At 42.3% G+C, this 23003-nt stretch overlaps 2 protein-coding genes across 2 annotated transcripts in view; both read right to left on the minus strand.

Moving 5' to 3' along the window:
- Positions 1 to 23003, minus strand: part of LOC310878260 (serine/threonine-protein kinase PAK 2-like) — a 155621-nt gene that overhangs the window by 41939 nt on the left and 90679 nt on the right. The window lies entirely within an intron of this gene.
- gyg1a (glycogenin 1a) lies at positions 312 to 7732 on the minus strand. The gene is made up of 7 exons (XM_083792876.1): positions 7601 to 7732; positions 6324 to 6462; positions 5949 to 6123; positions 4768 to 4930; positions 3778 to 3904; positions 2335 to 2551; positions 312 to 1677 (listed from the first exon to the last, which is right to left on the minus strand). Exons 1-7 carry the CDS (start codon positions 7605 to 7607, stop codon positions 1510 to 1512), a joined length of 996 nt encoding a protein of 331 aa, XP_083649002.1. The 5' UTR covers positions 7608 to 7732; the 3' UTR covers positions 312 to 1509.

The raw sequence follows: 23003 nt of genomic DNA on the forward strand, positions 1-23003 counted from the left end.
GGAGATGACGCTAGTATGTCGCAGGGTCACCCCCAATCCAAGCAGGGAGGCATTGGGTCCCCCGAGTCTGGTAGTCTCTCAAGACAGACTGTTGACTCACATCAAGTCAAGGAAAAGAGGGCCCTGTTTTTCCTTATTTTTTGACGATTGGTTCTCAGTCTGGTGTGGCCCTGGCTGGGGACTTCCTGCCCTGGCATTTGTGCCCTCAAAATATAGACAACAGCAAAGGACAAGTGGCCTTGCGTTGTACAAATGCTCAACGGTGTATGTGATGGATATTTGACTATCAAGCATGATATCGAGTCATGAAATGGCTTCACCAGTTCTTTATTAGCGTTTCAACAGAACTATACAGCAAAGGGGAACAATAGTGCAGGAATATCAACAATGTTCCACTTTTCAACACTTCATGCCTACTCAGTTTTCAGTAGTGACCACACTACAAAAAAGACATACATTTCCCTGACCCCCTATGTTGCCAGCATCTGGGGGTGTGTTAAGAGCAGTTAGGAGTGATACAAATTAGGACTGACTGTTGGGAGTACAGAGCTAGTGGTACTGTGGAGTTTTGTTCATGTCAAAACAGAAGAGCTGTCAGGCTAGGATACTTTAGTTGTGCTATAACAGCAGTTACAGGAAGTGAGGTTTTGTAAACAGTGAAGAACGGTAAGGCAGCTGGTTGCATTATAGACTGGGACAGAAGGTGATTACATAAAGATCATGGCACACAAATGTAAAAACGTGTGGGACTGGCTGCAAAAATGCCTTTGGACATTCACAAACTGAAATGTACATGCACAACCTGAATACATTTTTACAGAATTCTTAGATGTATTCGTACATCCATGGATTTACACAACTACAGTATCACTGATGGAAAAGAACACCTTTCATGTAAGATTTAAAATCCTTGAGTTACTGACCGTGTAGTCACTTCTATATGTGTGCCATGCAAAAAAACTACATCCATTACAACATTGAGGCAGGTTTACGAGGCTAGAGTCACAGGGAGCTGGTCAAAAGTCTCTAAGCCGCAGTTACTGCTCTCTGGTTGAGGAGGTGAACACTGTTGGGAGATCGCGATTTTGCGAAATGGCCTATGATTGTTTTGCGGAGAATAAAATAATCGGCACTGCAATGTGGAATGAGGTGAGCTGCTTTAAACTCTTATTTAACACAGCTCGGATTGTCTATTGTAAGACTAGTTGCTTGGGACCATGAATGTACACCACAGACATCAGATTCCCTCAGACACTGACAAGAAACACTGGAGGTGAGGGGAGAGCAGGAGTTGCCATTTTCACTCTTACACTCATTCACTGAACATTCTGACACAAAGCAGAGAGCGAGGTTCAAGATGCTCAGAGGCATTCGATCGGCCATTGGTCACAGCAAGCTTTTCTGATTGGTTGAACTGGCAGTTGATCCCCCACCATCACAAAGCTGACCGTGGCCTACAATTTGTTTCCTCTCTCTCTGTCCGTCTCTCCGTCTCCCACGCCTGGTCCCTTACTTGAGGAAGGAATCAAGTTTGCGTTCAATGTGAGTGAAAGAGTCGTCACCCATGTAGTCTGCCTGACCGGCCTCCCACCTCTCTTTCCTCTCCTCTGATGACATCTGCCGGGCAGGGGGAGTCGTGGGGTCTGACGCATCCTTCATGCCCGCGTTAGCTGTATTCTGTATGACACAGGAAAGGGAGAATAAGCACATTACTTTAACTGCTGGTATTAAAGTGCTAATTTTTTTATTGAGTATTTTGTGCCTTCATTTACAGACACACTGAGCCTCGACTTCCTCTGGAATGTTTAAATTAGTAAGTTGCAGTTTGTATATTGCCCCGAGATACATGCAAGCATGCATTTCACCTGAAGGGGTCAGCACTTAGCAGCACTCTTTTCCAAGGTGTTGGTTGGACAGTGCTGGTAAGTGTAAAAGGCCATGGCTAGATTAAAGGGATAGTTCAATTTTTAGCAAAACTAACAGAAGGGCTCTCAGGATGTCAATATCTGTTGGTCATGTCCAACACGCTGTAATCCCTGTGACTATCAAGTTTCCTTAACATGAGCCAATTGACAGGATCAATGACCTGCCATTCCAAGGATTCAACATAGCATAGCAGGTCCATGACGACTATTAACAAAAGTACAATTTAGCAGATGCTATTATCCAGAGTGCAAAATCAGAGTAAATTGACCAAGTGCCAAGAAAACACGTAAATGCTACCATGCAGTCTCTGTCTTTACCACACGACATGCATGTCACATGTTCACATACACAAGGACCATCTCAGAGAAACCCTCTTCATTGTCACATCACCCAATGACACACTCATACCTCTGTGCAGCCAGTGTCGAAGGGAGTGTCTCCATATGCCAAACGTAATGAAGGCAGAACTGAGGTGGAGTAGAGCTTCCACCACAAGACCAGGAAGTCACTGTGCCGCTCAGGGGGCATGGAGTGACCTCGGACCTCCCCAGTCTGTGGGTCATAGGAGTAGTCCCATGGCTTCACTTTGCCCAAGAAGTGCACCACCTTGGCCTCATGCCCGTACCTGCGGGAATAATATCAAATGCAGTTGAATATGAAGATAAGGAGTGTGAGAGAGACAGAAGGAATAGTATATTTGAGGCAGAGAGGGCTAAGGACATTCAATAACTTTCTCCTGCCTGAACTGCCAGGGATGTTGGTCAGCTCCCGGCACACCCCATCTTAACTTTATTACTGCCGCTAAGTGGTAGCATAAGCACACCTAATGAATGCCATCCGTCCACTCCAACTCTCCTCGTTTCATTTCCGGGTTATTCAGTGAGGTGGGGGCTGTTGTGAGCACAGTGATCGTTAGCTTTAGCTCAGACCCCTTAGTCCTCTTTACCAACAGTTACATGTGCTCAGCGATGCGATACAAACTCACAAATGATTTACGATCGTCGGGATACGCAACGGCTCACCACGGACAGAGCTCAAAGCTTTAGAGATACAGCGCTTTGAAAATCCTGTTATAATGGAGGCTCAGGCCCAGGCGGTGGCGTAACCGTCTGGGCACCCGACTGGTAATGTCGCAGTGTGCCGCGGGTTCGACTCCCGAGCCCGACACGGCCTTTACTGCATGTCATCCCCCCATCTCTCTCCCGTTTCCTGTCAGCCTACTGTCTGTCCCTTCAAAAACCAATAAAAGGCGTTAGCCGCAAAAAAATCTTTAAAAAAATTAAAATAATGGAGGCTCAATGGAGCTGGATTTAAAAATCCCATAGCTGGTGGGGACGGAGGCTCTCCATAGTAACCGGAGCATACGGTTGTCTACAAACATTTACGTAGATAGCACCTTTACTATGATTATAATCGTCGTAGTAAGCAGAGAAAAAGTTAAATACTGGAATACATTTTATCATTATAATTAAAAAAGTATTGTGTTAAAAAGTGTCACCTTCAACTCTGTCAATGTACTGGAATCTTTGAGTCATGCAAATAAAGCACCCATTGAGCTGAACTGACGGCAATGGGCAGCAATTAACCCATTTAGACCGTAGGACGTGTGGAAACATAAGTAATCCAACAGACGGATTCCTAGGATGTGTACACACGTCCTAGAGCATTTTCATTGATATCAAAAATATTTTGAATTTGAGTCTCCTTCTGCACCATACTGCTTGCTCTTGCATTTATTTTCAATGAGGCGTGCGTTTATTTTGGACGTGCAGAGAGTTTTAGGGGCGACAACGCTTCTGGTTACAATTTATTCGAGCGAACTGTGAACTGTGTGCACGTGCAAGCACTAACTGTTTGAAGGCTGGTAAGTAGGTGTAGATGGCAATACTGCTGAGGTTGTAGATGAAGGGGAGGTGCTTGGAAATATCTTCCGTCGCCCAGGTGTTGAAGAAACTGTTAAGAACGCCCTGGTCTCCACCTGCACATATGGATGGACAGACAGACAGACAGACACATACAGTCAAGTCAGCTGAACTGGAAGATGCACACATTTCTTAAGTATTGTGAGCTGTAACCGTCGCTGTGGTACATTACAGTATTACTGACGTGGTTAGGTGTGTCAACAATGTCAAGTGTGTCTAATGCATTATTACTGGCAATGATAGTGATCTGACCGGCAAACAAATATTACATCCCTCTTCCCCTTTATTTGAGGAACCACAAAAACTGGATAATACACAAAGACTGAAATGCAATAAGAGTCGAGGGTCATTTACCACTGGTGTCGTGCATCAAAAATAGCATATTTACACACTCACAATGCATCGCTAGTACCAAGTGTTTCTTTTTCACACAGGTCTGTGATAGGATTCGGATAGGGAGCAAAAACAAATCGGATCGGAGAAAAAAAAAGAAATATGATGGGTAGGGGTGAACCAGTGGTGACAGATGCAGGCCAAGGTTGGGTCATATCAGACGATAAAAGCAACAGGGTGAGAGAGAGGACACAAGTGTGTGTGTGTGGGGGGGGGGGGGTCCAGTTCAGTTGACCTATGTCTGTCTGTTATCATGCCTACTAGAATACTGAGAAATGGAAAACAGTATTTACATAGGGCTTATGTGATGAAAATGGGTCATATTGACATCAGTGTGTATATATACCCTTAAGCCCAAACCACACCAAAGGGTCGTGTTGGGACAAAACGTTTTTTTAAGGTAGACTACACAATTTTTTTTACCAGACCAGCAAACAATAAAGCAGTGTGAAAGTTGTGAGCTTGTACTGTAGAATAGATGTGCTATTTTTAGTGTGTGACACCCACACAAAACTAGTTATCTCACCGTCAAAGCTGCCGTTCTCGCTGCTGAATGTGAGCAACTTCTGATACGTCTCATTGGATGGCCTGAAGACGAACACACCAGAGTTGAAACAGTCTGGCCAACCAGGATCCGGTGCTGCAGATAGCTCCTCTCTCTCAAACAGCTCGTCTATGTTTGATAGAACCTGTTCAAGATTGATAGATATCCTTAAATGTAATGAAAATATACTGACCATCATTTTAGACATAATTCACTGGTTCCGTGTATCACTTTGCAAATAAATAACCTTGGTTTTAAGAAAACTTAAGTAATGGCATTCAACACAGAGGAGAGAACCATTTCTACAGACAGTGCCGGCAGGATGGTGCTCGAGGTAATCTCAGTGCCTAGACTGCCTTGATGGAACAGGACTGAAGGTCCGGAGGAGGACACTTGCCTAGAATGCATTGTACGGGATGTGGAAAGAAATCTGAGATGGAAGATGAACTCAAGAGGCAGCTATAGTCAAATCAGTAGTGCTGTACAGGGCCGCTCACAGCACTGCAGGAAAATGCCCGGTAGACGCGAGTCTACACAAAAATGGCACTTGATGTCGCATGTGAACTTGTACCTAGTGACCTGTGACCTGGACCTGTGACCTAGACCACCAAAACCTGCTACCATGTGTTCTTGTCAATACAGATGGATATAGACAGAAGTGGCTTGTGTGTTGAGCACAGTATAAAAGCTGAGGTCAAAGGAGGAACCCAGAGTTTGAGCAAGGAAGGAGATTTCCCATTACTGCAATGCAAAGTCTGCTCCAATAATGATCAGCATTCAAATTGCCACCATCCATGCTATAAGACATAATCAGTGTATTAGCCTAATGTTTTTCAGTGCCAAATAATTTAGCTGCCTGAAAGCATTTTCAATTGCATAGGAAAACCATGATGTTAACAATTTTAACTAGCTTGTGGGCACGGAGGCATTGCATAGCAACTGGATCAACGTTAAAAAGTCATATATGGAGTATATGGGTATGAACATGTACGGAGTGGCAGTTGGCATCTGCTGTACCCTAGTGGGGGGGTCCGAATATGTTTGTAGATGGCAGAAAAATAATTAACTTTGATTATGTTAACACTGCTATGAAACAGCATATCCTTTACTGCTGCTTGTAAGACAGAAGAGGCAGTGGCAATGCTACAGCGTAGGTTCCTCACCAGTGTGTCAGCATCCATGAACACACACTTGCTGTATTGTGTGAGCGTCCAGCAGTGCAGCTTGGTGAAGGTCACTCCCAGGTCTGGACGCTTCATCAGCGCAAGGTGTGCTGTGTCGCCCGAGTCCCTCACATCTACCACACACACCTCGTCAAAGATGGAATCCAACACACTCCTGAAACACACAGACATACCAGAAAAAGCACACACACACACAGCATGATTTACTTTACATGGAAAGATTAGTACAGTATAGTGTTGTGCATGTGTGACTCAAGTGTGTGTGTGTGTGTGTGTGTGTGTGTGTGTGTGTGTGTCAGAGAGAAAGGTAGAGGAAAAAGGTGAGAGATTAGTGAAGAGAATGAAAGTTGTTACCGGCATTGATCTGCAACATGTGGTCCAATGAGAACGACCAGTCTCTTGGTTGTCTTATGGTTGCGTAATGACTGGCCGAGGACCATCGCTCCCTTGGCATAGCGGTCGTTGGTGGCCAACGTCACAAATGCTTGGTCAGCTTGAAACACACACACACACCATCATCATGTGAATGTTGTCACTCACTTTTCAAAGCCTGGCCCTTTTCTGTATGGGCAATTTGCTCATTATAGCTTTTGTACTTTTATGGTATAATATGGTCATCTTTAGTATACTATGAATTAATTATTTGTATCAGCTTATGAATGTACCTTAAATTAATTCTCAGTTCAAAACATCAAAAACAGGGCTAAATCAGCAACCTTTCTCTGTATGATTGTTTGTGCGCGCGCGCGCGCGCTCCTTTCACAGCTGAACATGCTTTCCTGCAATTGTCTAGGTACTCCATATTCTCAGATGGAAAGCAAGGCTACAATTCTGCCTACAATAACTGGAATCAATCACAATCACCCATCAATCATTGTGAGTTTGAATGTTTAAATTGTAGGCTACAGCAGCACAGCCAGATTGTGAAGTGTGCACCCATGTGAGTCTAATGATTATTTTTTTCTATATATAGCCAACAGACGAGGCTCCACCGCGTTACCTTGCGCTCGGCCCACTAAAAGTAAAATGCGCGCTGATGTGTGATGCAGTTGCTCCCGGAAACTTAATCAAACACACGCCGTGTCGTAACTCGTAAGGTTGCTAGGGGGTTGTTACAAAATGTGAAGCAAATGTGAAGCAAGCCACATTACAACAAAGACTTTCCAAACGTGCCTCGTTGTGGTCTTTGAGGTTTAATATTACTTAACGCTAACGGATATTACGACGGACTACATCTACATGCAAAGGTGTGTCAGCTAAGTTGAGCTATTATGAGGCAAGGCGAGAAACGCATCTGCCTCTAAACGATGGAGAGAGGGAGGGGAATCTCCTCCGCAAGGCCACACGGTAGCGCACTCTACAGCGCACGTACGCACTGTCCTGCTGCAGCAACTGTCATTAAAAAGCACACAGTGTTCAAACAGGCCAGGCCACTATCATCATCATGCATCATTTAAACCACTTTGCCATTTTAACACTCGCGAAAGCCAGCCTATCGAAGAGCCCTGGTGTTTTGGTAGTGTTAAATGGTGATGAAATAAACGTGTGCGATAAAGCGGTTAGTCGCGTTTGTAGTAGCATCATCTCTCCCACCATGTCCATTGTCATCGAGTGCTGCCACGGTTTCTTACCCGCCATGGTCTTAGTTTGGAGCTGGTTTGGCCCCGATTTGTGATGCTCCTGAAGGGTCGTTTGGTGCTGTGCAGGCCAGAGGTTCAGCCTTCAGCAGATGGAAACAGTCAGGAATAATGATCGAGTCCCTCATATTCCGGGTCACGTGACCACTGGCAGCGACGAACACGCCCCTTGCTGTGGTTCCGCTTCTCCTGCCCCCCCCTCTCTCTCTCTCTCTCTCTCTCTCTCTCTCTCTCTCTCTCTCTCTCTCTCTCTCTCTCTCTCTCTCTCTCTCTCTCTCTCTCCCCCTGTCTGGCTGGCTGGGGGGATGGCTGTCTGGCAGCAGCAGCAGCAGGAATACTGGAAGACTCGCCTCGCCGAGTCTTCTTCATCTTTGGCGAGATCACTTCCCCTTTCGGCGACTGACCGTCACTTTCCGGGTCGAGTTCTGTCTGAGAACTCGACCCGGAAAGTGACGAAGAGTCGCCGAAAGGGGAAGTGATCTCGCCACTGGAGCGCGCATCTAGCTGCTGCATGATGATCATGCACGCTGACCAGCTGCGATGTAAAGAGAAGTTTGCGACCCATGCAGAACACAACGATGAGAGTAGCCAATTAATTTTTTAACACGCAGCACCTCTCTCTCTCTACGTCTCTTTCTCTCTCGTGTGTGTGCACTGCTGCGCAATGTCACAGACACAGACGCGATCAATATATAAATAACAGGCAAAATCTGTGACTGTGATCATCTCCTCACACACAGCTATGATTGCGAGCCATGCGTGCGCCTCGCATGCAAGCACTGTCTTGCTGCTGTCATGAAGGGGAAAGCAAGTAGTGTAGTGTACACTTCCATTTGTATAAAAATACGTGGTTTTATTTCTCGTTAGTCATAGCCTATTCATGCTGTTGTAGTAGGCTAGCTATTCATTCATTCAGCTAGCCTACTACAACAGTACAGAATGCCTGACGATGCCTAACGAGATGCCTGATTTATTCTTAATGTGTTCGCGAGCGGTCAGGCATTCTGGCATTCAGGCACGTTGTGGGTAGATCAGCCTGCTGGGCGTAGCCTCGAATGCAATATTGATCACTTGGTATGCTAAGTCGGACCTAAGTCCTGTTGTTGTTGTAACGTTCTGAACTTCCTGACTGAATTACATCTGAATAGCAAAGCTAACAACGATGATGATGATGATGGCTACTGCTAATGAGATATTAGCATGTGAGAAATTACAATTCTTTCATCTAAGTAAACAAATTAGGCAATCAGGCAATATTCTATGACCAAGTTGCCAACAAAGCAAAACATGAGTGTCACAAACTATCATTTAGCCCTGTACTGTACACTCTCAGAGTTTAATGATATTAAAAATGTATTTCATCATAACCACAGCAATATTATATTTACGTTCCTTCTCTACAGCTTAAATCAAATGGAAAGTAGTTTCCAAAGTGGGTTATGGGCTAAATGATAGTTTGTACTGTACACTCTCGAAATGATTTACTTTAATCATTTAAAAGACTAACTCAAATGTGAACAATTCAGGTAAAAGGTTTAAAATGCCTGAGCTACAAGCTCAAGGATCAGCCAATTATCTGATTTCTTTATTCCAAGTGGGTAATTTCAAATATTTAATTAAAATGGTTCATTAAATAAGGCATTGGATTGCTTAAAATACATACTTGTAAATAATGGTAGAACGCTTGTGAGCTTGTAGATCGTCTATTCTCAAATAGCCAACATAATATAAATAAGCACATTGTTTAGTGGACGATATATAGGGGACCTGGTTGCTTGTTTCACTCTCACATCCACGATATGGGGCAACCCTGGTTTGTTTTGTTTTTGGATGCACATCGTTAGCACAGTAGCTAGCAGAGGCTGCAGCTGCTGAAAGTGCCCCGGAAAGTGAAGAAAACACAAACACTGAGGGAACTAGTTGTTGTGCCACGAAAAATAGCGAGAGTTATATTATTTATATACAAGCTCACAACGCGTCGCGTCCGGACACGTTGTAGATCAGCCACTTGCAGCTCCAGCTGGTGAAAGTGCCCCGAAACGTGAGCTCGTTGTGAGCTTGTAGATCAGCCTGCGGAAACTTGCAACAGAAAGCTGCTAAAAGTGCCCAGAAACGTGACGAACACTCGCCAGAATGTGAAGAAGCGTCGCCCCCGCGGCGAGTTTTCGCCACGTTTCGGCGAGGTTTCGTAACGTTTCGGCGAATCCTCAAGTGAACTCGCCAAATCGCTAAATTCGGCGAGTATTCTTGTTACCAGCAGCAGCACACCACCAGTTTAATTTATCCAGATTTCACAAGTGCAACATAAGAATGGATTGGAAACTATAGTCAACAAGAAAACATTTAAGGGCTGTTGAGTTTGTTCCCAAGTTATCCTTGAAATCACATTGCATTTCTGGATGATCTGAAATGAAATGTAAAAGTAAAAGTAAAAAGTAAAAAGTAAAAGAATGTGTTCACTTCACAGCCAGGGCGGGTCAACTTACCCAATGGGTCATCTTACCCCGTTCTCTAAACCAGGTATAAACATCAAACATCTGTCTAAACAACATTATTTTGCTGCACAAGGTAGCTGTCAAGTCTAGTATACACAATACACATCACCAGTCCTGTCCTATAGGTGCAACTCTTGGATTAGCATGTCCTCCCCTAGCTCTGGTCCATAGCTCTAATGCCTTAATGCAGCAAGAGCAGTAAGGCTATGGACCAGAGCTAGTCCTCCCCTGAATGTTTCAAGTGTCCAAGGTGCAAAGAATATAGGCCTAGGGCGAGATAGCACTTCAGGGAAGGCTGAACCTGGGTTGGTCTGTAGATTTAGCTTACGATGATAACTTATAAAACATTTGAGAGCAAAGTGCAGGCCTTGACATTCACTTTTTGAGGCACTTGTCCTTCGGACAAGTAGACTACATTTCCCATCGACCTGTCTGGGCACAAACGTCACTTGTCCGGAGCACTAGCACACACAAATACATTTTAAATAAGTAAATTGGTTTTGGTGAATACATGTTTGAATATTCGATGAATATTTTCAGTTCATGTATTCCAAATACACAGCCATAGATCGGTCCTATCCACACACGGTTAGCAGACTGAACTCGTCTGAACTTGTAGTACTACGTGTGTAGGCTACTAACACTAATAATTAATTCCTAAGACTTCGGGCAGATAACGTGTGTCCTCCGCCTGAATGGCGGGTAAAATATCGCCACTGAAAATATGAAAACTTCCTTTGGGAATAGTAGACTAACGTGCGTTGCAATTGTTGTGGGGTAATTGATCACACCACCTGCCAACTGTGCCCCATACATTTATTCTTCCTAAAATAAGTATTGATATGTTCAGTCCTGCTTTTCCTCGTGGAAAAGTCTTAAAGTAGCTAGTATCATTGATCACTCATTTAGCACAAAGAAATACAAGTAAAAAATCACACCTGTGTGCACTAATAGCCTATATTAAAGTCTAACTCATGTTGCTATGATTAGGTGATGTAATGGTGATGTAAAAAAAACGTTTACAAAACAAACATTAAATTCTCTTTATTGTCAATGGCGTTTTAAAAACAAACATTGAACTAAAAAATCACACCCGTGTGAAGTGAGGGGCGCTAATATATTAAAGTGTAACTCATGTTGATTAGGTGATGTAATGGTGATGTAAAACAAACGGTGCCAACACAAACATTAAACGCCATTAACAATAAAGAGACAATATGACATAAATGACACATTATGACGTAAAGCTTCCCTTCATTGTCAATGGCGTTTACAAAACAAACTAAAGACAAACATTAAACCTTAGCGCCCCTCAATAAATAAGTGACAGTGTATTTTTTCCCCCATTGAAAGTAAAGAAACAAGCCACAGAATAACACAAGGTTCTGTTTTCCTGAAACGGAATGGCAGTCAAAAATATTGGAAAGATGATTATTAGGAAAGCCAGACTAGTGTCGCAGAAAAAGTGAAACCAAAGTCACTTGTCCAACGGACAAGTAAATACTTTATGCACTTGTCCGGAAAGATTTATTAGTTGTCCTGACGGTCCCGGACAACAGGACAAGCCTTAATGTCAAGCCCTGGCACAGGGTTTATATTTTTCATGTCTGGAATAATGTAGTGATTTCAGATGCAGCAAATACAATCAAAAATACAAAATCATAGACACAAGCTGCAATCTGATCACCGGCTGGGTCACCTGGAGGAGAGGGCGTATGATGTTTAAAGACCTGAAACACCCCAATGATTCCAGGAACATCACTGAAGATGTGTCCAGAGTCTCCAGACTAGGCATCAGTAGATGTTTGTACACATGCAGTAGGATTAATCACACTCAGGCTATAGGCGATTTATTTCATCAGCTTCACAATAAGAAGTTCAAGTGAGTGAATAACTTGATAATGACCATAAGTCACTGGGCATAGGTTTCACATTATCATTGATACAGGATCAGATCTGTTTTCAGTACTACTACCTGTCATAGTTGAAGATCAGACTATTGATTGGAAATTCAAATATTTGATCCTAGATCCATGAAGGAGCGTCTTCCATATAAGTCAGTGTTTTGTCTACAAGTAGAAATTACCATAGTATTCATGTCATGTGTATGCTCTTTCTCCAAGGAAGACCCTGGAAGCTTGAACATAGAATCATTGAAGCAATGGCTCCAGCCATTCATTGCAACAGGCAAGATCTTTGAATTATAGCAAACCTCTGCACTCTAGTGGACAAAGCCTGACATAGAGGAAGAGTTATACAACTTCTTGAGAAATAACCCAGTCTCTCCATTATTTTTGATAGAAAATGTTCTTTTAAAAACAAAAATAAATGTGTCAATGTAAGTTAACAATCCAAAGCTAATGCCAATCATTCATATTATAATTAAAAACATGCTTTTGTGTAGCTGTCATCTGCCAGCTCCTATTAAGTTGACATTTAATTAAGCTGACATTTCTCTCCCTTGCATATCTCGAGAAACAACCATTATGACTGATGGACTTCAAACTCTGTAGTAAAAGTCCCGGGCTGTGTCCGCCTTTGTTGGGATGTTTGCCCAGGTGTGCCTTGGAGGGGCAAACATCCAAAACATCACAACCCCCACAATATTTGTCTTTTGTGCTTTATGATTGAAGATTACAACACCTCTTCATTACGTGCTGCATGGGGCAAAAGCAACAGGGCGCAAATGTAACACTATAATTCTCAGAAACAAGCTAGAGGGATGAGACTTCTTCTACACAAGCTCAGTAGGGTCCTCTCTCTCTCTATGGAAGAGTAGAATGATCAATTCATCAGATGAGTGATGTGCTGTTATTTGAGATATATGGCTGTTTGCACCAAGAAAGATTAAGCCTTAATCTGGTTTAAATCAAGGTTTATCTATTAATACAGTTGCACCAAACTTGCATCTACTGTAGTTTTCACTAATCAGTTTAGTTACTTTTAAACCATCCTTTCAATCTTGGTTTAGTTTTTTAGTCTTGGTTTGAATTTCCACAGTAGGCCTACCTGGATTAATGTCAATCCTGTTACACCACTATTTTAAACTTTGATTTAAATATCTAAACTAGCAGGAGAGGTGGTTTAAATGCAGTATAAATCAGATGGCTTCATGAAAACAAAAGAGTAAACGAAAGAGCACCTCAAAGAAAAATAAGGGACCGTCTAAACGCAGTTACATTTTATGATTATAATGAATTTAAAAGGTGGTATACAGATTTAGCGAGCGAGCCGGGTTTATTATTATTATATATTTTTTGCTGCAGGCACAATATTTAAACCTAAGCTGCTGTCCACATTCTCAAAATGTGAATGAAATAGTAACGCTAATGATTTTAGGCTCAAGACTGCTGTTTATTTACAGCACAAATCCAAGATGGCGGACACACAACAAAGTTTAATCCATGAATTAATCACAGTTTAAAGTTTTAATCACAGTTTAATGGATTTTAATCACAGGTTAAGGATTTAAAAAGTAAAAGTAACTTTTTATTAATTAGGGCACACATAGGCTATATGTGTCTGATATTGACTCCCTTACACTCACTATTTCCTATATCATATTCCATAATACAAATAGTTCCCCATCACTATTCAGTATGACTGAAATTAACAGCCTTTATAGTTGTCAGTATTTATTAAAATAATGAATTTAACCTTTTGAGATTTGTCCTTGCTAGTAATGTACGATAACTTAGTGAGCAACAAAATAAATATTTAAATATTTCAAAATGGAGGTACTTCAAACACACATACAGACTTCTCTGACAGCATGCCTCCTACTGAGCCACATTTTTAATGCAGGGCACGCATGGACACACTTGCAAGGGGGACTGCCAAATCCACTGGCATGGCAACAGTTTGTCTTGTGTTATGTCAGACCAAAGCTCTCCTCAGTCCATTTAAGGCGTTGCAAAAAGAAAATAAGTTATTTAGGCCTTGAGTAGTGATTTGTACAGTTTAATTTAGATTTTGAAGGAGGTTCATTTAAAATGTATCTCAACAGGTTGTTGGGCAAGAAACGTCCGTTGTCTAGTCTTTCTGTCAGATTCAACAGACAGACTTCAGAGCAGGTACAACCTCCAACAGATGAGGACATGTATCTACAGCAAGCAGAGACAACAGAAGCCAAACTTCATGAACAACAATTAGCCCCAATAGTTGATCTTAAACAAGAAGGGGTTGTTCTGGAGTCTGAGGAATTAATCTCTGCTGCAGAGCAGCGGAAGCTTAAAGCCACAGAAGAGCTGAAAAAATCAATAAAACAGTTGCAGGGAAAGAATGAAACCATCCTCCAAAAGAGGCTGGAGAAGGATGATGTTGAAGAGATCGTTGGCCACCAAGAGCAACTCTACATTCAGAAAAATGAGTATGACAGGAGTCTGAATGAGAAAAAGAAGGCCTGTAAAGAGCAACGCCAGCAAATTGAAGGCCTGATGAAAACCCGCGAACAGATGAGGCTAGAACACATGTCACGAAGAACACTGAACGCCTTGATGGGTGACCTGAGGAACCAGCTAGAGAGTGAGGTAGAGCTATATAGAGATGAGGAGTTTTTCTCTGCTCTTGAGTTGGCGCTGTTACCCCCATCAGTAAAGCATGAACGTGCCATGGCGCTGGAGAAAGGAACGGTCAACAGTAGGCGTCCTCTAGGCCTAGGTGTTTCACACCAGGAGACCACAACCTACATCATCACCAAGCATCAACCAGCTCCAAGTGAGGAAACCATTGTTAAACTCCAACAGACTTTGGAGAAGAAGGAGGAAGAGATCACTGACCTTCAAGAAAAACTCTGCATTCAGACAAAGGAGTACAACAGGATTGTGAATGAGAAAGAGAAAGCCTGGAAAAAGCAAAGTGAACAAATGGAAGAGCTGTGGAAAACCTGGGAACAGATGAAGAAAGAAGAGATTGTGTCAATAAGAACACTGATCAACTTGTTTAGTGACAGCTCTATTGTTGACCTGAATGACCAGAACAAGATTGAGGAGGATTTAAATAGAGATCAAGCACATGGAAGAGACAAGTCTTTATCAGGGGAATTGTCACTGTTGCCCCTTTCAGATGAGAATGACAGTGCTGTGGTGGAGAAAAAAAGAGAGGACAAAGGTAGGTGTCATTTAGGCCTAGATATTCTACACCATACCACAGCTGTCTTCATCACCAAGCTTCAGAAACATCAGCCAACACCCAAAGCAAACATGAATACTCTTACAGAGGACCTTCTGGAAGAGCAGACAAGGGTAGAAACCATCCTACAACTTCAAAAGACGTTGGAGAAGAAGGAGGAGGAGATCACTGGCCTTCAAGAGAGACTCTGCACTCAGACTGAGAGGTACAACAGGAAGCTGAATGATAAGGAGAAAGCCTGGAAAAAGCAAAGTGAACAAATGGAAGAACTGTGGAAAACTTTGGAACAGATGAAGCAAGAAGAACTTGTGTCACTGCGAACACTGATCACCTTGATCCGTGACAGCTCTATTGTTGACCTCAATGACCTACTGGAGATCGAGATAGAGCCAAATAGAGATGTACATGTAAAAACACATTTGTTCTATTGGGAGTCTGCATTGATGCCCGCTTCCGTTGCGAATGAAAGTGCCATAGTGGAGGACAAAGTAGAGGACAACAGTAAGTGTCCAGTAGGCCTAGGTGTTTCACACCGGGAACCAACAGCCGAATCCATCACCAAGCTTCAGGAACATCACTTAGCCCCCAAAGCAACCATGAATAATAAACATATGATGGAGGCTGAGGAAAAGGTCTTCTCTGCAAAGCAGAAACTTAAAGCTGAGGAGGAGGAGGAGGAGGAGGAGTCGCCACTGTTGCCCCCTTCAGTTGAGAGTGAAAGTCATGGTGGAGGAGACCTATGGTATGGTCACAAAGGCAAACCATGGCTGCGTCATAGGTGGGATCGCTTTGTGAATGTCTTCCAGAGAAGCAGGAGAGGGGAAATTGGAGTTGGAAGTGCCTAGCGGCTTGCACCCCAGATTGCTCCAAGATAAATGTTTGATGCTTTTTTTTCTTCTCCCAATAATACATTATTAATGCCCATGCAGCTACAATTATGGCTGGGTTTCAGCACACTATGGAATGTGGGGATCCAGTCCCAATTATTATAGAAGAAATCTATAATCTATAAAACTATAATAATTAATACATTAAAATAAAGTTTAGGGGGCCACACACACACACACACACACACACACACACACACACTAACAAGTAAAGACTATTGAATAAATCCGACAAGTTGAAAAATATGTACTGTCTACAGCTTATTTGCATGTGGCTTGCAAATGTAGACAGTTGCACTCTTAAAGTTAAATTTAAAATTAACGCTTTTTTTTTTTTAACAAGTTTTTTATTTTTTTATTTTTTGTTTTCAACAAGCCACTTTGATACATTGTACTGGACTGGTCCCAGCCCAGACTATTGGACTGCCTGCTAGTGAAAGTAAATAGGCTGGCCATTATTATAAGGAAAGATTATCTGTTCATGTAGATTGGGTTCACACAGCTCCCTCTAGTGGTGAACACGTGCCAGAAGAAAGCAGGGAAATAACAGAAATCTTCAGTGCAAAATAGTTAAGTTGTAAAGATTTCACAATGTAATTTTAATAATGCACTCATATAGGGTAGGTGCACCTGGATTGACTGAGTTAGTAGGCTATTTGTCATGTTTTAGAATATGATTCAGCAAATATGGTATAATCATAACACTATCATACATTTCAGTATGGTATTGTCCATATCCAATTATCCATATCCAATCCAATAGCTTCATACTGTATAGGTTGAGCTATAACCCCCCCACACACACACACACACACACACACACACACTACACACTCTCTGCTGCACACACAGTGACAGAAAACGCCAAATCATTAACAAGCAGTATCTGTCATTGGTTTGGGGTGACTATTTGAATCACGTGGATCAAGTTGAGTCAACAACATTTATTACCGTACGACACAGTGTACAAAAACACCTGCACACAAAGCCACACATTGGAGCGGTTAAAAGTATAAATCTGTCTTTTAAAGGAGAAAGTGGTGACATAATATAAACTAGAACTGCACTCTGTCGAGTGCCTACTTGCGTTGCACACAAGTAGGCCATTTACTAGTGCGCAAGCAGAGCGCGCAAGTACTGTTAACCGCTACGAATTTTCAAGTCTCAGCCTCTCTGTAAAACATTGAAATTAAATACTAAAGTCGGGTTATAACTGTCTGTCAATGGTGACGTAATTACGATATGTTTCAATATTGGTTGGGTAACAGGTAATGTATATGTAAGTTGAAAAGTAGTATATTGTGGTAACTTGGGTGTCCACAGTCTCCCAACTGAAAGATGGTTGTATGCCATCACCTGACCATGTAAAGAAGTAGACCCCTTTCACTGGGTCTGTAAAGATCCCTGCAGGTGGAAATGAAAGAAAGCCCTTGCCCCTTAAAGGACAACTTTAGTTTTTTTCAACCAAGGTTCATGTTTTAGGTTGTTATTAGAGAAAGTAAAAGATGAGTGTAATTTTTTTTTTATTTGCTGCATTCTTTCGTTTTAGCTCTTTTTGACAGGGGGGGCGGGGGCATTCGAGCATGGTGCTAAATATGTATTTTCTTACCAAATTTTATGGTGATTTATTTTTGTATTATTTACTATAGTCCTAATAAACCCCAGGAAATTACATCTGGTTACAGAAGATCACAGGATCTACTGAATGTGAAGGTAGCCTACTGGGGGAAGGCTTATACTGTGTGTATAGGCTCAATATGTTAGTTTGTCACATTCAATAGATCCTGTGATCTTTTGTGGCCAGATGTAATTTCTTGGGGTTTATTAGGACTATAGTAAATAATAAATCACCATAATATTTTGTAAAAAAATACATATTTAGCCCCATGCTCGAATGCCCCTGCCCCCCCTGTCAGAAACTGCTAAAATCCCAAAAACGAAAGAAAGCAGCAAATGAAAGAAAATGAACTCTCACCTTTTACTTTCTCTAATAACAACCTAAAACATGAACCTTGGTTGAAAAAAACTAAAGTTGTCCTTTAAACCATCTCTTGGAGCAGTGAGCTGCAGCCAAGGAGTGGTGAGCCGCAGCCGTGCCGCACTCGGGAATCATTTGATTAGTAGATTTGACCCCCCAATCCAACCCTTTTTTTTTTTTTTTTAAGATATTTTTTTGCGGCTTACGCCTTTTATTGATTTTTGAAGGGACAGACAGTAGGCTGACAGGAAACGGGAGAGAGAGGGGGGATGACATGCAGTAAAGGCCGTGTCGGGTCCGGGAGTCGAACCCGCGGCACACTGCGACTGGATTACCAGTCCGGTGCCCAGACCGTTACGCTACGGCCTGGGCCCAATCCAACCCTTTGATGCTGAGTGCCAAGCAGGGAGGCATTGGGTCCCATTTTTACAGTCTTTGGTATGACCCGGCCGGGGATCGAACCCCGGCCTCCCAGTTTCAGGGAGGACACTCTAACCACAAGGCCACTGTCTGGTAGATTAGAAGGTAAGTAATTAGTCTGTGCCTTGAGAGGCGGCAGGTGGAGGCATGTAACATTGAATGGCAATTATTAAACGCATCATTGTATTTTATGGGTGTTATAAATGGGTTGGCCATCCCTCACAGTTCGTAGAGGTTTGGGCCAACTCCCATTTGAGTCACTTCTCAAAGTACGTACAGGTACGGTTTGCCAGAGTGTCTATATTTAACCACATTATAACCCTGCTGTTAATTTTTGGGCATGTCATTATAGGCGAAATATCTCAAAAATGTTGTTGTTGCATATGGACTATGTTCGCCAACTTCAAGGTTATCCAGTCTTTGCCGGATGTCAGTGTTGGATGCAGCCAGTGTTTCACCCACTGTAGATCCATGATCTACAGAGGTCCATAAAAAATCATCTGGCGTTACATAATCTTACATTTATTTTCACAGCCAAATGCTTTCAGTAGGCTACATTTACTGTATATTTATGTCTACATTTCACATTCTGTAGCCTATGTAATGACATGCTTTTCCCTACATCACCTCTAAGGTTATCCAGTACAGTATGTGCCGCAGTCCTTGGATGTAAGCAATGACACCGAAGGACCTCATCTCTGCTCTGTTGGTGCTCTATGTATTTGACTGCTCTCGGAATCCTGGGCTCACCTGAGGATATGAAACAATACAGAAACTTCAAACCAACATAGAAGACTAATTCAACAGGTCAACGCACATGAAAAAAAACTATACTGTATGTTCGGCTCCACAAATTGACAATTGTACTGTGTGTGTGTGTGTGTGTGTGTGTGTGTGTGTGTGTGTGTGTGTGTGTGTGTGTGTGTGTGTGTGTGTGTGTGTGTGTGTGTGTGTCTGTGTGTGTGTGTGTGTGTGTGTGTGTGCGTGCGTGCGTGCGTGCGTGCGTGCGTGCGTGCGTGCGTGCGTGCGTGTGTGCGCGCGCACGTGCGCGCACGCATGTGTGTATTCTACCGTTCTACTTGTAGAGGGCTTATGAGAAAGTCTCTAGCTTTCTCTCACACGGACTGCAACCTTAACCCCTTAAACCCCAGCTTCTGGCCCAGGGCCCAAACATGAGATGACGTATGATGCCGGAGGTAGAGCCCCTGATCTCAGGCCAGTGAGGAGGGGAGAGAGGGTAACCAGAGAGAGGTAATGCCCCTGATCTCAGGCCAGTGAGGAGGGGAGAGAGGGTAACCAGAGAGCCCCAGAGGGCCTTGGAGTGAAACTCACTGGATCAGGTGTCGGGGAAACAGCAGATCTGAAGGAACGATGGAGAGATAAGAGAGTGTTTGTTCAGAGACAAAACTTAGAGTTGACCTGGTAGAGAATGCTTCAGGTATGCACAGGAGGGTGCATAGCTGTTCTAAACCAGACTAAATAAAGCTGTATGTGCTGTATGTGCTTGAGCCTTGAAGGCAAAGTAGTACCACTCAGCGAGTCTTTTCCTCTGGCTTAGGCCGATTATGGGACTCTGTGCTTCTGAGGAGTGGACACGGTGAAACGAGGGCAAGGAAAGGCAAAAGGTGAGGTGAGGAAGGAGATAGAAGAGGAACAGGGCTTAACTGAAAAGCAATGGAGGGAAGAGGAGTTATAGAAAAGGTAGAATAAGGGACCAAGTGGCCTGAACCTGGTTAGCAGCACCTGGTTAGCCACCTTCTCACATTGGACCATCCAGCTCTGGTGTTGGAGTATAAATTATCCAGCCTGCCTGTGAGTGAAAATAAACTTCTTACTTTACAGCTGCATCACCATTTTTAACTGTTCTCACATTGAATGTTGTTGCAGCTTGGTCACCTGGTGATCTGGATCTGACTCGATCTATTTTAGATTTTCTATTATATTTGTCCAGTTGTTTGAGTGTTGATTGTTTAAGAGACCTCCATCCATTTGGTGTGTTTCTAACTCGTACTGCCTGTAAAAACCACCACTAAAATATTAAATCAATCAAAATGGTTATTTCACTTTAGGGTCATTTTAACGTCTGCTCGGGTGTTTGTATCCAAGACAGTTTTTAAATGGCTCGATTCAATATTTAGATATTTGATATTAAATTGATCAGACGATGACGAACCACTCCTATACTGTAAGCCCATTTAATATGTATGTATGTATGTATGTATGTATGTATGTATTTGGTTAAAATGGGTAGGGTTTAAAAAAAGGCAAGAGTTTGCTCTGGTGCACTGGCCTAAAAGTGGGTCCTTAAAAACTGCTAAAACTTCTGAAATGTATGTATGTAAGTATGTATGTGTGTATGTATTTTAAAATACCTTCATATATTTAAAATGAGTCCAAAATAGGGTTACCAGTGAAGGGCGAACTGCCTATTCACTGGGGACTATGCAAGGCAGAGGCGTCCACCCCCCTGAGTCCAAGTTTAAGCTAGACCGCATACCTAAACCATACTCTAAAACCCAATGATAAAATGGATATAAAAATGGACATTAATAAAACAACCTAAAACCATACAGGAGTAAAAGTTCACAGCAAGGCCTGGATACCATTTATTTATTGTACAGAAAAAGGAACAGAAAGGGGATAAAAATCAACTTCTTTCATTAAGACCAGTGGGTGTTACAGTTTGTAATTTGTTTATCCATCTGTGTTCCATGAGTTTCCGCTGTCCACTGGTCCATCGGACTCCACATTCCAGACCTGAAATGATGAGGTTAGCGATAGGATGGGATTGAAAGTGTGTGTACAGAGTTGTGTGTATGTCTGCTCGTTGGATGTGATATAAGTGTTGTTTGAGGCGTGTTTCTAGTGTGTGTCCGGTTTCTCCTATATAGTGTTTGTGACATTGTGTGCAGGTGATAATGTAGACTATATTGGGGGTGGTCAGAGACAGGGGGTCCGTGATGGGGGAGGAAGTGTGACTATGGGGGTTGTTGATGAATTTGCGGGGTTTAAAATGGAGTGTATGTGGCTGTGGGGGCTTAGGAGGTAAAGTGGAAAATTTGGAATGCACAAGGAGGTCACCCAGGTTCCTATTCCTTCTTAGTGCCGAGATTACCTGATGTGTTTGTAATGTGTACGGTATGTATGTATGTATGTATGTATGTATGTATGTATGTATGTATGTATGTATGTATTTGGTTAAAATGGGTAGGGTTTAAAAAAAGGCAAGAGTTTGCTCTGGTGCACTGGCCTAAAAGTGGGTCCTTAAAAACTGCTAAAACTTCTGAAATGTATGTATGTAGGTATGTATGTGTGTATGTATTTTAAAAGGGGGGGCTTTTTGGTAAAATTCCTGCCCGCAATACCTTCATATATTAAAAATAAGTCCAAAATAGGGTTACCAGTGAAGGGCCAACTGCCTATTCACTGGGGACTATGCAAGGCAGAGGCGTCCACCCCCCTGAGTCCAAGTTTAAGCTAGACCGCATACCTAAACCATACTCTAAAACCAATGGTAAAATGGATATAAAAAAGGACATTAATAAACCAACCTAAAACCAAACAGGAGTAAAAGTTCACAGCAAGGCCTGGATACCATTTATTTATTTTACATAAAATTGAACAGGAAGGGGATAAAAATCAACTTCTTTCATTAAGACCAGTGGGTGTTACAGTTTGTAATTTTTGTATGTATGTATGTATGTATGTATGTATGTATGTATGTATGTATGTATGTATTTGGTTAAAATGGGTATGTATGTATGTATGTATGTATGTATGTATGTATGTATGTATGTATGTATGTATGTATGTATTTTTTTGTTTGTTTGTTTGTTTGTTTGTTTGTTTGTTTGTTTAAAAAAAAAGTTAATTTAAAAAAGATGACAAAAGCTAGAGTAGACATTAAAATGACTCCAGGTCCAGGAGTGTTTAAAAGTGAGATAATGACTCCAGGAGTGTTTAAAAGTGAAATAACATAATATAATTGCTCATAATGACAATAATGATCTCTTTCTTACATTTGTGGTAAGGCGGTGTGACTTTTGTGAAGTGGGCAACTGTTTAATTTAAGTGATGCTGTTGGCCTCATGCTTCAGGTTACAAGGCATTGTGAGGTAACGAGGGGAGGTGAGTAGGAAAACAGAGGCCTCATATTTTAAACATGTCTGCTCTGGAAACACAAAATACACTCAATAGACAGAGCAGAATGCATGTTATTAAATGCATTCATGTGTCGAGTGCATGTTTGTGGATGATGTGTACTGTGTACTATACTGTCCATGTATGATTTTGTTCTTTGTTCTGTGCGTGCATACTATTAGGTGTCATCAGAAAGGAAGACTAGAAGACACATGACACAGCTGAAGTGTTAAATGTTAACTCTGGCTACGCCTATCCCAGGGTCCAGGCAGGTCAAAGGTCCACTTCATGCTTCTCCTCACTAGCTCCACCTGACTGCTAACCAGTTCCTTAACAACAGAAGACCC

The sequence above is a fragment of the Protomyctophum parallelum genome (assembly GCF_964188405.1).
Source record: "Protomyctophum parallelum genome assembly, chromosome: 20".
Taxonomy (NCBI): domain Eukaryota; kingdom Metazoa; phylum Chordata; class Actinopteri; order Myctophiformes; family Myctophidae; genus Protomyctophum; species Protomyctophum parallelum.

Bases quoted from the DNA above. Each gene is read 5' to 3' on its own strand.
- gyg1a (XM_083792876.1), bottom strand. The intron at 4,931-5,948 runs GTGAGGAACCTA...AATCTTGAACAG, and splicing joins TCATGGATGCTGACACACTG to GTTCTATCAAACATAGACGA. The intron at 3,905-4,767 runs GTGAGATAACTA...CCATATGTGCAG, and splicing joins CGAGAACGGCAGCTTTGACG to GTGGAGACCAGGGCGTTCTT.